Source organism: Topomyia yanbarensis, chromosome 2 (assembly GCF_030247195.1).
Source record: "Topomyia yanbarensis strain Yona2022 chromosome 2, ASM3024719v1, whole genome shotgun sequence".
In the NCBI taxonomy this organism is placed as follows: Eukaryota; Metazoa; Arthropoda; class Insecta; order Diptera; family Culicidae; genus Topomyia; species Topomyia yanbarensis.
In genome coordinates, this window is record NC_080671.1 from 459,089,154 (window position 1) to 459,105,673 (window position 16,520).

Below are 16,520 nucleotides of genomic sequence, written 5' to 3' on the forward strand. Positions count from 1 at the left end.
ATTTAGTCAACATTATTTGCATGTTAGTTAATAATACAACTCCCTAAATTGTGTAGTTATTGTTTGTTGCCTTTCTTTGCTAAACCTAATTCATGCACTTTTTGGATTTGTTTTTTTTTTTGCTACGGTGGAGAAAACAGACTCCCCTAAATATTTGATCTCATTTAAGTTCGCCTACACAGTCAAAAGTCAACGTTTTTTTTTTCATAAGTTAGTGATTGGTGTTCTAAACAGCTTCTATATTTACAATTGTTTGACCGACTGTGGGTTTTTGGAGACAGTGTTCGGATATTATTGTTGCTAGAAGGGAAGGGTTCAACTGTTGTTGCTGTTTTTCTTCTTCTTGTAAACTTTGATATGATCATCGTGTAGCATTAATTATATTAAATATGCCTTCATTATTTGCTCTGCTGGTTCCAATTGATTATTATGTTTGTCGAACGGTACGTACATTTTTAAACTGTGCCTACGGAGGAAAATGCAGAGGTTGGACTGAAATAAAAGACCATAATATGAGAAATTGTCGAGTTGCTAAAGCTGGAACAAATAAAAAAGATGAGACTCATCACATTCTACTGTATATTCCGTATATTGAAGCATTATTTTTAATTTACATACAAAGTAGAACAAATTTTATAACTTTATAACTTTTCGGCTTGGTTTCGAAATATTTCAATTTACCATATTTTCGACAACGGTTTATAATCATGGTATTAACGAATCTCAATGTTGCAAATAATAATGAAATAGAAAGACAACGGGTGTTAGGATTATTTAGTTAAATTTGTTCGGTTAGCATTCGATTGAAACAATCCAATCCTTTCATAGAAGGCGATTCGCCTTTTAAAGACCCAGGGATATTAATCCAACGAAAAAATAAAATAATCTATTTTCATAGCAACTCATAACCTTTGTATTGAGAAAGGCAAAAAATACCCAACAACTAGCTGTCTTTCAGGTACCAATCTCGCACTTTTTTCGGAGCACGTCTTATTCATATCTTAGGACACAAAAGTTAACAACTAGCAGGGCCAGCAGAACCCCCAACCAAAGCGAATTAAACAAATCACCTGTAATCAACTAACCATAACAATGGACCATGCCAGTCGAGGGCCATAGGGTCAGTACCAACCTATTGGGAATAAAACCTGCTCTAGTTTTTTTTTTTATTATAATGGTTTTAACCTTAAGGTTGCACAGAGAATGCGCAAAATTCGCAAACGAAAAAAGCAGTTTTTTCCACACCGTATGTCAGATCTTCATAAAAATCAATCAGCAGTACTGTAACAACATTCTAAATACGCTGTTTGATTTTTATGAAGATCTGACATACGGTGTGGAAAAAAACTGCTTTTTTCGTTTGCGAATTTTGCGCATTCTCTGTGCAACCTTAAGGTCGTTCGCCTCTTTTCGGTTTGGAAAAATCTTATTTTTTGTAAAAATCTCTAACCCTATGTGTAGGGTTGGGAACCGAACCCTGGTGAGCTGCATACAAGACAATGGATTTACCAACTACGCCATGCCCATCTCCTCTGTTCTAGTTAAATTATTTAAATATTATTCGCCTACACCTGTATACTCCACAAGTATGTTAAATCTTTTCGTATCTACCCACTCGTTACGAACAACGCCCCACAGTTCTTTCGCATTTTCGGTTTTATGCTAAAGAGAGCATTTTTACGTCGCCCGGAGACGCCCAATGCGGTTCAGATTAGGCGATTGAACTTCCCACAACTTCGAAGTTTTTTATAGCTGAAAACAAGCCGTTGCTGGTGGGTCCAGTAATCCTAAAGGATCTATGGTCGATTATCTTGAGATGCAGGTCCATGCAGATAATGCTCGTGGCTGACGATGAAAAAACATTTCAACAGATCTTGATCAATCCAGAGGAAAGACCGTTGCAATGCATATTTTGGCGCTCGTCACCTACTGAGGAGGTATTAACGTACGAGCTAAATACTGTTACCTATACCTATACCAAACCACCACCGTTCCTGGCAACTCGAACACTACAACTGTTGGCGGTAATTGTTCGGAGTTCGTTTAGCATTACAACTCGCTAGTTGCGGTATTATCTGCTCGAAGCTGAAACACAAATTTTTATTTAATTTTCAATTGCTCTTCCTATCTTAATACTACTTACAATTTAGTATCCGAAATAGCACGGACCGCTAACAGAAACTTTTCCTTCACCTCAACTAATCCAATTTGTAAATTCAACGTTTATCAATTCTGCCTTCAATTAATCAAACAAATCTACCTGTCCGATCTATACTCTACTCCACGTTCTTCTTTGCTTCACTTACGATAATTCTACAAATTATATATTTTTTATCTTTACACCTTCAAACTTTTCTTCATTCGCCGTACATTTTCAACTTCATCACTCTGACACTTCACTTTGTTTTGGTCATTTCCTCGTCTACACTCTCTCTCACCATAACCCATTTTAGGGCAAGTTCAAATGTGGGCTGACTTGCGCACCACGCAACGGGGGGTTTCTGGGTAAACTTTACACTCAACATTCTCCCCCTCGTGTCGCTAGAGCTTTTGCCTCGGCGTCACCTACATCTCCAACTTCTAATATAGTGAGTTTAGTCGCCGGACGTTGCAAAATTCCACTACTCGTTTGAACATCTGCACGACGAGCTGATCCGTCCTTCCCGGGGTATATCCGGATCACACGTCCCCTCAACCACCAATTCCTGACATTCTCGTCCACTATCACCACCAATTCACCTTCCTGGATTGATCTTACATCCTGGAACCACTTTGTCCGTCTGGTTATTGTAGGCAGATATTCAGTTATCTACCGACACCAAAGATTGTCCAATGCGTGCTGGATCATATTCCAGCTCCTCCTAATTGCAGCCCTCGCGTCGACGGGATTTTTACCGGCTGCTGAACCCCATTGGAGCTTAGCAACAAAAAAATGGTTCGGGATTAGCGACTCGGTATCAGCAGTTTCTACCGGCACGAATGTCAGGGAAATTAATCATATGTCCGACAATGTCCGCCTCTGTCAACAACGTGACGAATGACTCTTCGTCGAATCAACGCTCCATCGGAAGGGCTCCCAGTGCGACTTTCACCGACCGTACCATTCTTTTTTTCAACTCTATCTTCAGCTCCCTACTCGCACCGACAAAATTGGTACCATTGTCGGAGAACATTTCCTATGGGGCACCTCGGCGGGCGATGAAGCGACGAATGGCTTTTTTGCAAGACTTCCAAGTGAATGGCTCGGATCGTTAAATAGGTGAAAAGGGCCACCCACCTTTTAACTACACTCCGTCCGATTTGTATTTGATATGGACCGAAGTAGTCGATTCCCACAAACGTAAACGGTCGCAAGTATGGCGTCAATCTAACGCGAGGTAATGGACCCATCTTGGGTACAGCAGGAACACCTCCATGTACTCGACACCATGTACAATTTTCTCTAGCAAGACGTACTTGAACTCTCAACCTTGGCACGTAGAATCGCTGCTTAACTTCATTCACGACAGTTCCGTTGTTTGCATGACGGTAAATACGGTGGTACCAATCAAGAAGCAGTCTGGTCATCCGATGTTCCTTCGGTAGAATAACAGGATATTTAGCATCATAGGTTGGGCATTCTGCTTTTTCCGACCGTCCATCCACTCGAAGAATCCCGAACTTGTCCATCGCTGGCGTGGCTGTTGCGATCTTGCTGCTTTTCTCCAATGGCTTCCGATCCTCGTTTCTCACTCGTAGACTCCGCTTCAACCTAGCAACTTCATCCGGAAACTCGTCGGATTGCGCCAACCGGCATAAACTACGCTCTGCTTTCTGCAACTTTTCTTTCGATAAACCAGCAGTTTCCAACGGTACCTTGGAGTTCGCTCGTCGACAATTGTCCACGAACCGATGAACATACGCAACGCATCTATGCAGACGTTCCCATTTCGAGAAACGCTCAAAGTCAACGATCGGCTTCAAAATTAAATGCGCAAATAAATAGGCTGATCGTAGTTCTTCGCTGGCCTCCCCGATGCCAACAGGGTCCTTTGGTCATTCATGATTTTCGTCGTGTATATATTCAGGTGCCTTATACCACCGACTAGCGGGTTCAAAGAACGAACCTCGTCTCCACTTCATGGCCTCGTCAGCGACATTGAGTCGTGTTGGAACCCACCTCCATTCATCGACCTTCGACAGACTGAGTATCTCGTTAACCCTAAATGGCACGTATGAACGATATCGTCGTAGATCGGATTTAATCCAGGAGCGGACGGTGGTAGAATCGGTCCAGAAATATGTACGCTTTATCTTAAACGAATGTCCTTCCTCGATGCTTTTCCTCAGTCGTGCTCCTAGAACGGCTGCAAGTAGTACTAAACGCGGGATAGATAACGGTTGAAGGGGTGCGACTTTGGTCTTTGAAGAGACTAGAGCGCAGCGCACACGTCCTCGATCCAGCATTCTGAAATAGGCTACAGCTGCAAAGGCTTGCTCACTGGCATCAACAAATATGTGTAGCTCGAACGAATCCAAACTATTTATTTCGTAGCCGGGAAAATAGCATCGAGGGATCTTTATATTCTCCATGTTCCGTAAAACTGTGAGCCACTGTTCCCATCGACAGAATACCTCATCTGGGATAGTTTCGTCCCCTCCGACTTTTGCTCGCAATACATCCTGCACAATAACCTTTCCATGTATCACAAACGCCGCAACAAGACCCAAAGGATCGTAGATGCTCATGACAACTCGCAGTAACTCTCTTTTCGTGGGAATAACTTCGCCTTGAACTAACCGTCTGACATCGTCCCGAAGGTTCAACGTGAATGAGAAAACGTTCTCATTTAGCAACCAAATTAACCCTAGCAGTCGTTCGGAAGCTACCTCTTTATCCGCAACAAAACATTTCACTGCCGTTGGGTTGACTTCCCCGGTACGTTTCAGCACAACTTCATGGTTGGAAATCCAGTTCCATATCTGAAACCGGGCCTTCGCGTGAACTTCACTAACCTCTAGCGCTAATCCGACTGCTTCCTCTATAGTATCTAAGCTCTCGAGGTAATCATCTACGTAGTGCCTTTTCTTTATAGCATCTGCAGCCTTAGGATACTCTTTCTCGTTCTCCGTTGCGTTGAAATTTTTCACATACTGCGACTGTACCGGCGAGCACGTCGCACCAAATATCGCGACGTCTGTTACCATCGTCTCCATTGGCATGTCAGGAGTGTTCCTCCAGAGAAAAAACTGCGCACTGCGATCTTTCTCCCGTATCAAAATTTGGTGGAACATTTCCTTTATATCTTCGCATATCGCAACCTCTCGTTCGCGGTAGCGATACAATACGGACAACAGGGGTGTTAACAGATCCGGTCCTTTTAACAGCATCGTGTTTAATGATACGCCTTTGACTTTTGCCGCTGCGTCCCAAATCAACCTCACTTTTCCAGGCTTTTTTGGATTCAACACTATTCCGAGTGGCAAGTACCAAGTTCGGTTGGTATCGAAACTAGCCAATTCATCACTGGTTGTCTTATGCGCATATGCCTTCTGTTGGAAATCTACTATTTGTTGACGAACATTTTCATACAACTCGGGGTTCTTCGATAGACGTTTCTCTAGACACCGCAAACGTTTCTCCGCCATCGGACGACTGTCAGGGAACTCGACATGGTCGTGTTTCCATAAAAGACCCGTTTCGAACCTCCCATTTGCTGTACGCACCATAGTCTGCTGTAATATTTCCCGTGCTCTTTGATCCTCGATACCTTCAACAGAAGGAGCTACCGTCACACCCATACTTTCCACCGAAAAGAACTCACGGACATAATCATGGAGCTAGTCGTCTGATCGAGCGCAAATATGCATTTGGCGATGCTGAAATGACTCCGTGTCCTCTCGTAAATTTCCGTAAACCGCCCAGCCAATACGGGTTTTCGTTGCAATTGGTTCTAACGGACGGCCTTCTCGCAGCTTTAGTGTAGCCAACAGGTGTGTATTGTTCAATCCGATGAGCATTCGTGGAACGGCTGACTTGAAGCTGCTAACTGTGAGACCTCGCAGGGGCCGTACTGTCTCTCCATCTAGCCGAACTCCAGAGTTTGTTCAGGGAGCCCAAGTTTGTCCACAGTGTACACTTCGGCGACGTTGAACAGCTTTTCACTCCCAGCTCCGGCTATCTCCAAACTCACTCGTCGGGCTTCCGACATTTTTTTGTTGATACCACCCGTCCACTGGATACACAGAGGCTCCGTCTTCCCCTCTAGACCCAAAAAATTCGCAATCGACTGTTCCAACAACGTCACCGATGATCCATCATCTAGGAAAGCGTATGTGTGAACGTTTTCTTTCCTACCGAACAGCGTTACAGGTAGAACTCGAAAAAGCGTAGATGATGTCATTTGACGATAAATTGTCACCGTGGCGGGACGTAACAAGACTGCAATATACCTATATACTTGAATTATCAATTTATGACTTCGAAATCCAGTATAGGCCTTCTGCTAAAATAAATGGGTAATACGGATTTCTGTTCGCAATTCCCATTGGAGCAGTCAGTTCCCATTGAAATTGATCAAGAATTTGTAAGGAGTATAAACTTTAGTAGGGAATTCCCAATTGATTTTGTATTGATTGCCAATGCGTCAAAGGACGACATATTTTTCAAACAGATTATGACATTTATGCGTGATGGTTGGCCGCAAAAGTTGGATAAACGCTTTATGGACGTTTTTGCCAATCAAAATGATTTGGAAATAATCGATGGATGCGCGTTGTATCGAAACAGGGTGGTAATTCCACAACGAATTCAAAGCGGGATACTTAAACTTTTGCACGCCAATCACGCGGGAATGGTTAAAATGAAACATTTGGTAAGAAAACAAGTTTACTGGTTTGGGATAAACAAAGATATTTAAAATTATGTTACGACATGCGAAGTGTGCGGTAGCATTCTAGTAGTGCCAAAGACAAAGGTTTTGTCTCATTGGACACCTACTACAAGACCTTTTAGTCGGATTCATATCTATTTTTTCTTTTTTCTCACCACATTTTTTTATTGATTGTTGATTCGTTCTCGAAGTGGTTGGAGGTAGAATGGATGAAAAAAGGCACGGATTGTGCGAAAGTGGTGAAGAAATTGGTAGCCTATTTTGCGAGATTTGGGTTACCAGATGTTCTGGTATCAGACGGTGGTCCTCCTTTCAATTCGTTCTCATTTGTTTCGTTCCTTGAAAAGCAAGGGATTAAGGTGATGAAAAGTCCTCCTTACAATCCTTCAAGCAACGGACAAGCCGAAAGGCTGGTGAGGAGAACAAAAGAAGTTTGAAAAAAGTTTTTAATAGAACCTGATTTGGTAGATGTTGATATGGAGGATCAAATTAACCTTTTCCTAATGAATTATAGGAATAATATTGTGACAAATGGCGGGCAATTACCCTCAAAGAAAGTATTTATCTACAAATCAAAAACCATGCTTGATCTTATAAAAACCTAAAAATCATTACAAAAAATATTTATCGGTATCACGATGAAAAAAGCCAGATATTCCAAAAAATCACAAGAAGTCAAATGACAACTTGAATGATCTGATGGAAGGGGACACTGTTTGGTACAAAAATCACCATAATAATATACCGAACAGATGGGTAAAGACAATCTTTCTAAAACAACTTTCGTTGAATTCCTTCCAGGTGCTACTTGGAAACGTGGAAATAAAGGCCCACAGAGAGCAGATTAGGCGATACAACGAGCGTGTCCCGCAGATGAAACCGAACGTCATAATGATGCCAAGCTTACGCGAAGAACGATGTAACGATAACGATGGCCGAGAGATATACGGGGCTGGAAGCGGCTCGGACGAGGAAGTGTTTCGGGGATTCCCGGAGCACGATCTGGCAAAGGTCAGAGGAAGTGTTAAACGAAAGACCTCAACGGCGAACTTGCCGGGAGGCGGTCCAAGGCGCTCGAAGCGGCTTAAGAAGAGGGCTAAAGTCCTTGTCGAAGAGGAGTTTTCTTGTTTTATTTTCAGAAATGTTGCCACTTCTGGGTGGGTGAGGATGTTCAGGAGTAGAACCACCCACCTTCCACTACAGGCCTGGAATGGTACAGCAGCCCATACAGTCCATTGCTCTATAAATTATCACCATCAGTGGGATCGTCATCGCGTCGTCAGGGGTAGTGCTATCAGCAGTATCAGCCGTTATCGGAAAGGTGGTAGTGCTGCACGATCGACGGACATGTGGTGGTAACCCACGATCATCACCAATGTTAGAGCGGGATATCGTCATACCTTCGAACTGACCTACTTGGGAAGGTGCAGTCCAGTACCTTTCCAATCACCGATGAAAACGGTCCACTGGACCACACTAAAATTAGATTATGTGTTAGATTAAATTCAATAAATGTACATGTTAGATGCATTAAGTCGAATAAATTGTTTTATGGGGAGTGTGGCTAGCGTAACCCGCGTGTGCTCTTCCTGATTATATGCTGGCCTACGAGCATAGGAATGATATAAATTAGGCAGATTATCCGATCGCCACTCGTCGCTGCAGTTTAGCTTCAAGCCCGTTGCACATCCAGGTGACTACCATCTGCCTTCACGAGATTCGAGGGTGGGTTTCGATCGCTTTCGGTGTTGGCCAGAACCAAGGAGCCAACAGACTGCTTATTTCGTTCTTTTGAGTGCCAAGTACGTCAACATGATTGTAACTGATCCACGCTTCAATCTTTAATATTGAATCTACATTTCAGATACCGTCGTTGGGATAGATGGCGTAGTAATAAAGTGCTTGACTGCTAAAGCATGGGGTGGTTATTTTTAAAACTCAAAATATTCTGCAGGTCAACATACTTTAGGTTTATCAATTAAACTCAAAATCCAGCACAGATGCTGCCAAAATTATTACTCCGTCAAAATCATTTCGAGTAACATGTGAAGGTGCTGGCTTGCCAAACAATGTATTGTTGGACAAAACATCAATTTCCCGTATGCATGTACATATCAAATCTTATGAATTGCACTGATTGCAAATAATTGGGTCACACGAGAATATACCGTTGCAATAAAATGAAGTGCTCAAAGTGCGGCGAGGAACATAAGGAAATTTCGCGTACTAAGCTGCAAATTAACTTTTTTCGTCATTCTTTACATAATTGTCCGCTTTGCTCCCCGGTATGCAACGCGTCGTATAGGTTTAGAAAAAACCACGTGTTTATCGGAAGGTGAAATAAAAAAGGTAATTGTAGTGAAAATTTCTTTCGCGTGAAACACAGCAACGAAGATAAGAAAAACATAGTGAGAGTGAACAAAAACGAAAACCCCGCACATTGGGCCGTCGATTCCTAGTGCGGGGGAGGAAGAAAAACGAAGTGAAAAGGTTATAAAGTGGACGAAGCGAAGATCAGAAAAAAACAGACATAGTAAGAGTGAACCAAAGCGAAAACCCTGTACATCGGGCCGTCGATTCCCGGCGCGGGAGAGAAAGAAAAATAAAGAGAACAGGCAACGGAAGACGGCAACAAAAAGTGGAATCAGTAAAGCAAACAAAACCTCGAAATAGTGATTCAAAGAAACAGGTGAAAAGAAACTCGAAAATATTGACCCAGAAGTTGACGGAAACAAACCCAGTCTAGGCGAAAGGCTAAAGGACACCAAACCCGATGGACGATGATAACCCTCCTCCCCCGGAGGGCCACCACTCAACCACTTACCGTTTTTTTTTGAGCTCCGGAGATGAGATCGACGAATAAACGCTGGTCTTGCATGCCATTCCTGACAGCCAAGGGAACGAGCAAACCCTACCCTAGGGTCAATCAAGGAAGCGATCGGCGAGGAACCGACAAGGGTGGTGAAAGCAGCAAAGGAGGCAAGAAGAACTCAATATGTCCCCCGAGCCTCCTCAAATTTTCAACAAATTGCTGGCCATTAAACAGCTGACCAACGGTACGAGAGTCGAATTTAAACCACACACCTCCCTAAATAAAACAGTGGGAATCATATATGACTTGGACACAAAACATTTAGACACCGAAACCATCCTGTCCGGATTGAAAGATCAAGGCGTGATCGAGGTCAGAAGAATAACCAAGACCGTAAGCCGCATAGCAACAAACACTCCACTACTCGTCATCTACTTTAGCGGCCGCGTCGCTACCGGAACATATATTCATGGGCATCATGCGGGACAGCGTAAGAAGGCATTACACCAATCCCATGCAGTGTTTCAGATGCGGTAAGTTTGACCATAGCAGTAAATTTAACCAGAAGATCTGCTTAAACTGCACAAAAGAACATGCTGGAGGAACCATGCCTGCAGACTAGCAATTGCATTAACTGCGACGGAGACCCCAAACGCCCAATCTACCAAGGTGAGAAACAGATTGTCAAAATAAAAACAGATAACAATCTGACCTTCCCGAGGCTAGAGCTGTGGCATGTCAACAAACAGCAGCAGGAAGCGTATCATACGACAACGCAGTAAGCAGCAGGTTGAACACAACTACCGATGAAAAGGACCAGACCATACAACTCCTGAAAAGGGAACTAGAACTGCTCAAAAAAGCCACCATGAGCCCACTCAAAAGCGATGAAAAGGACGTCACCATCCAAGCACTACAAAACCAACTGATCGAGGAACAAATCAGCAATAAGGACCTCAGGAATGAGATGGCCACCCTATGAGGCCCCTTCAAAGAAAAACATTAGTATCACCAGTAGTACAGATTCAATACAAAGTCTCACAACAAAAAATCTCCGTCGGAAACAATCCAGTCACAAACGCCACAACAACAAAAACCATAAAACTCCCACAAGAGACCACCATCAGCCCCCAAAGAGCCGAAAAGAGCGACCCGGCAGAAGTCGAGAAAAAAGCTCCCAGAGCGCCCAGTGGCAAGACAAATCTAGAAGCCCACTAAGGAAGACAATCTCCCCGCGAGAAAAATTGATATACGCACCAACGCAAGCCGGAGTACCACGCCACCCAACACAAGGGCCATCCAAAGCACAAGCAGACCCTCCCCACCATCACCCTAGACTAAACAACATACAATAACATGCAACATAAGAACAAGAGAAAAATGCAAAAACAAACAAGCCCACCCACATCGTACCGGTCCCCACCGACGAGCCCCCGGCGGCTGTTGGTGTGGGACCATCGGCACCCCCACAGGCAAGTACTAATCTCACTATAATCCAGAACAGTTCAACTACCCCACTCCCCCCTAAACACAGCAAACAACAAGACAGGAACGACAGATCACCCGACAGACACCAGCGCCCCGCAAGCTGGCGGGCCTCAACGCAGCCATGTCGACCACCATAACCGCACACCTCCACTCATAGGAACCAGCGGATGACATACGGATCGCCCCCCAACAGATAATACTCCACCTCGAAACCCACCAAGGAGCGAAGGAGAAAAAACCCATCCCTTGCACCGGCCCCGACAGCGGAAGTACCGGAGAGCCTTCGGCGGCTGCTGGTGTAGGGGGCCCGGGTACCCCCCGGGTGAGTAAAACAACTCCAATTTCACCAAAAGAACAGCGCAGTGCTCCCATCCTCCTTTCAGCAACCCAAGGAAAAAAGTCGAGGAACAACAACTGATCTTCACGCTCACCCAGCTCAATAGCCAGCTGCTCATGGCATCCAGCATTTCACCAGAAAGCAGCGACAAACCCTGTGCAAACCAACAACATCTTGTATACCGACAGAATTTCTACAAAAGAAACAACAAACTACGAGCAGACTAACATCATCTTACACACCGACAAAACTACCACAAAAGAGAATATTAGGGAAAAAGCCTCCTCCCCTGCACCAGCCCCGACAGCGGACGTGCCGGTACCAACCGACGAACCTTCGACGGCTGCAGGTGCAGGGGTCCCGGCTCCTCACCGGGTAAGTACCACCTCTCGTTGCTTTTCGTCCGAACAACCGTACGGTCCTGAACCTCTTTCAGACTGCATACCACCGAGCCCGCCCAGCCACCGACCACACAGCAACAACAGCCCCCGAGAACACCCCCACGAACTCCCGCCGAAATCGACACAGTCAAACCTACCCTACCCCTTGATCGCATTCATCTTTATATTGGAAATGGAGTCGTATTGTGGCGGCGACGATAAATGTTTCGAGAGCGACACATTTTTTCACCGAAAATACCTTAAATAGACCTTCACCCCACCCCTTAAAACTGGTAATGGTACAGGGATGGACCACAAATTCACTCACTCGTTGTATACGGCAGCATGGTAAACAATAGATAAATCCATACTGTGCGCTTGTTTGACCACAAAAAATTGCGTATTGCACTCTGACGGCACCGGTGGTTGAGTGGTAAGCGTAACCACTCCAGTGGTCATGGGTTCAATTCCAGCCGAGGTTGTAGATTTTTCTGAGGTGAAAAAATCTGTGGTCACGTCTTCCTTCGGTAGGGAAGTAAAGCCGTTGGTCTCCGGTCCACGAGTTGATGGATCGATATCTATAGAGTTTTCGATTGAAGAAACTGGTGTAGTTTTCTGCACTGAAATTGCACTTTTCTTGCAGAAGTGTTGTCAAAACACCGACACCATGTTCCATTGATAGGAACTGCAATAAAAAAGTGCAATTCCAGTGCAATTTCGGGGCAGAGATTTGGCACCGAAAATTTTGTCGGTGGAGCCAGTGCACTCACTAATACCATCAAACAAAACGTCAAATCAAGACAAAATGGCAGCCTGAAAAATATTCTATCAACATCCAAGATTAATTATTTCAAAATGGTAAGCGATACATATAATTATGTTTATATATTTTGGAGATATTTATTCTTTCAATTACAGCTACATCGAATCTTTGCTGGAGTTGTCGATAAACCCGTTATAAGGGTGTCAGCTCCAGAAGAATATACGAAAAATCTGTTCTGTCGGATAAAATACCGTAATGCAAGTCGATCGGATCAAATCAGATGTGATCTTTGTGGCTAATGTTACAAGAAGCTAGCTGGAAGCATCAACTAACATTTTATGTGAGTAGCGCCGCCACCAGTTGGTGGATTACACTGTCGAAGTATGTTGGTTGGGGACCTTTGGATGGAACCACTTTTCATCGTTACGTTGTGGAAGATGAAGACCATGTCACTTCCATCAAACCAAAAGGGATTCTTATGTACTGCTTTATGGACAACTCAGTGCATTAACTAATTTGATTGGTAATACCAAAGGAAATCAGTGTCAACTAATCAGGGCAAACGATCAACACAGTGTGAAAGAATTGAAGAAAAATATTCTATTGTAATTTGTAAAAGGACAATCGACGCGGCGAGTGTTTCGCTTGGAATAAATTTGAAAGTGAATTCTGTGCGGCAAGGTCGATAAGCAAGCTAAGCAGTTTAGGCCAACTAAGTTTGAAGATTCGCCGGATATTATCAGCAAGTAGTTTTAGCTAGATCAGAAGAAACAGTTTCGGTGACGGTTTTTCCTATATCTATTATTAGGAGTATGAATGAAATACTACACCTTGGTAAAGTATGGTGCGATTTAGATTTATAATCATTCGACGATGGAATAACTGTGAATTGCTAAGTATTACACTAATGAGTTTCTTGGTTGCTCAACAGAAGGGCCCCATTCTCACAGTGACTGTGGCCTAGTGACTAGAAGAAAATTTTCTTCTAGGCACTAAAGGGCCGCTTTTTTCACCCCCGCTTAACTTTTAAACCAGGTTCAACGCACAGACAAACTTGGTTTAAAAGTTGAGTGACGAGGAAGAAATCGGACCTAAGTGATGTGACTTGGAGAATAGGGCCCGAATTATAGCGACAAATGTGTTGTTAGTTGTCGTTCGTTGAAGGAAAGTTACTTTAAAAAATGATATAGGTACACGCAAACGAATTGTACATGTAATAAAATTATCACAAAAGGAAATAATTACGCGCTTATAAAATCATGAATTGAGTTTAGTAGAAAAACTGATTGGTCGAGTGAGAATGCCTATTCTAAATTTTTAAACCAGGTCCAACTCACAGCGTGGTTGAAGAAAGCGGCTCGTCATGAAAAGTATATAAAATCAATATTGTTTGAACGATCTAATAAATAAAAATGCAATTCAATAACAATATTGTTTGATATACACAAAAGTTTGTCTGGGTGAATGTTGTTTATCTACGCTTCTGGCTACCACGTTATATAATAGTTAAGGGGACTGAAACGGGCAACGTCAATACCGAAGTAACCAAAGATCGTACTAGGGAACTGCATGAGCTTCCCGGTTTAACTCTTAAATGTATGAATTTCATTTTACTATGGTACTCATTTTTCTGTATGAATATGACCTATACCTCTTGTTGGGGCTTCATATCATAAAATTCAGTATGTTGCCAAATGGCATTTAAGGGTTAAGTAATTTTCCGATACATTTCGTGTTCTAATAGCGACTTCAACAACTTTCAAGTTTCATTAAAGCTTAAGCAGCTTCTTGAAAATTCGCAAAGAACTTTATCATCCTTATGCTTGTTTACGACGAATGCAAAATTCGTTCGAAAGCAATTCGAACGAATAGTAATTCCATTTGATCTTGCTGTCGTAAACGAGAATACAAACCACTTTCGAACGAATCTCGCATTCGTCGTAAATAAGAATAAGGGTGTATATGAACTTTAAAGTGCACTTTTTAAACATTATCCAAATTTTTGGTTGCTTGGGTATTCTTCGCAACATTTATTCAAAATCTATGGGGACATGGATGCACGTCCGTCGCAACAATCCTTCATTTGGGGGGGGGGGGGGGGGGGTGAGGCATATCTGCTTTTCCGAAAAATATATTCTGTATCAGATATCACAACACATCGGTGATTAAATTAGGAGTATACGGCGAAGTTCCCCTACTACTGCTTACCTTGTACAGCTTTATGAGTTATGAAGTGATATTTGGGGAGTTTGAATACAGGGGAAATATACATTGTTTGGTCTGAGTGACAGTATTTTTTTTGCAATAGCTCTGAAAATTGACTTTTTAACCGAGGCCCGGAGGGTCGAGTGTCATATACCACTCGATTCAGTCCGTCGAGTACGGTAAATATCTGTGTATGTATGTATGTGTATGACCAAAAATGTAACTTTTCTCAGAGATGGCTGAAACGATTTTCACAAACTTAGTCCCAAATGAAAGGTACAACGGCATCGACTATTGTGTTTCTAATGGATCCGACTTTCGGTTCCGGAATTACAGGGTGATGAGTACGATTACACAGCAAATCCTAATTTTATCGTATTCTGCGATAATTGTAAAAGGGTGATTTTTTTCCAAAATGTCACCACAACTGCTCGGGTTTGTGGTACTAGGTCACTAACAGCCATTAAAAGTTTCTTTGACCACCATCATCGGTTGCGGAAGCCCCGGCGGAAGTATCCAAGTTCAGAATAACGGTCACATCGGTTTCTTGGAGCTGGCTTGACCAATTTGCCTAAAATTAGTCTCAAATGAAAGGTATTTCATTCACGTAAATGGTTAATTTTCTCCCGATCCAATATCCGGTTCCAGAGTTACGGGTTGCAGGCTGCGGTCACACAGCAAATTCCCATATAAACTGGTAACACTATTATGTCCGAATGATATACATATTCGAATGGGATCTGGAAGAGCTGAAAGCTCAGGGAGTTACGGACGTTCGGCGAATCACAAAAATGCTCGATGATAAGCCGACTAACACACAGCTGGTTATCCAATCATTCTCTGGTTCTATCCTTCCGGAGCACGTGTAGTTTGGTCTACAGCGCACCAGTATTCGCCCGTACTACCCACTGCCAATGATGTGATTCAACTGCGGGCGAGTTTGCTGTACCAATCCCCGTAGTCGGAACCTCTATTTGCCCGTTCAGCTTGTCGGAACTTAGAAGATCCAATCGCCAAAAAGAAAAAGGTTTCTCTGTTAACACCCAACACTGCCACCACACCACAATGATCCCGCTCCAGCTCAACTTCATCACTAAACACCCCAAATCAAGCGCCCTCATCGGACCCCGACAACCCATTCAGCATCTCGGAATAAACAAAACAGCTCGCAAACGCTGAACTCGGCAGTCAACGAACAACAAGAGCAACAAAATTCAACAGCCGATACATTACAAACAACCTTCCCGCGTCGACCCTTAGCGGGGACGTTCCGGGTCCTCCCGATGCACACTGTTGACGCGGGCCCGGGTTTTACCCAGTCAAGTACTTCTAGACTAAATGCAACAGCAAACAACCGACTGCCCCTAAACATTTCCTGCCAACACTAACCAGACAGCACTCGGCCATCAATCATCGAAGCTTTGAACTACAATCACTCACCCAACGCGCCAACCCGACCAAGAGCACACAAAGAACTGAACATCTTGGATTCCACCCCCATTCGCTCAGACCACAGCAACATTAACCGTTACCCCCGTCACCTAAGCCCTATAGCCGAATGCTCGTGGCACCCAGTACGATTCCTTTACGGGAGCAGTGATATGAACGATCCGTAAAGGAACATCTATACCTGTTCCACTAACTCGACAGCAAAATCCGTTTG

The 16,520-nt window shown here is 43.5% G+C and overlaps 2 protein-coding genes and 1 long non-coding RNA gene across 4 annotated transcripts in view; 1 reads left to right on the forward strand and 2 right to left on the reverse strand.

Annotated features, from left to right (window-relative positions):
- Window positions 1–106: 106 nt before the first annotated feature.
- The window catches only part of LOC131685919 (uncharacterized), an 80,068-nt gene continuing 63,654 nt past the window's right edge, over window positions 107–16,520 (reverse strand). For both annotated transcript variants that reach the window (XM_058969952.1, XM_058969951.1), the window contains one exon: window positions 107–492. The gene's annotated coding sequence lies outside the window, so the exon portion shown is untranslated. The remainder of the gene's footprint in view (window positions 493–16,520) is intronic.
- Window positions 2,519–5,781, reverse strand: LOC131681166 (uncharacterized). The gene is made up of 4 exons (XM_058961877.1): window positions 4,431–5,781; window positions 4,160–4,358; window positions 3,470–3,910; window positions 2,519–2,780 (listed from the first exon to the last, which is right to left on the reverse strand). The coding sequence occupies exons 1-4, from the start codon at window positions 5,779–5,781 to the stop codon at window positions 2,519–2,521; spliced, it is 2,253 nt and encodes a 750-aa protein (XP_058817860.1).
- On the forward strand, window positions 12,475–13,662 carry LOC131685942 (uncharacterized). The gene is made up of 2 exons (XR_009304897.1): window positions 12,475–12,747; window positions 12,808–13,662. It is a non-coding gene; the product is annotated as an uncharacterized LOC131685942 (long non-coding RNA).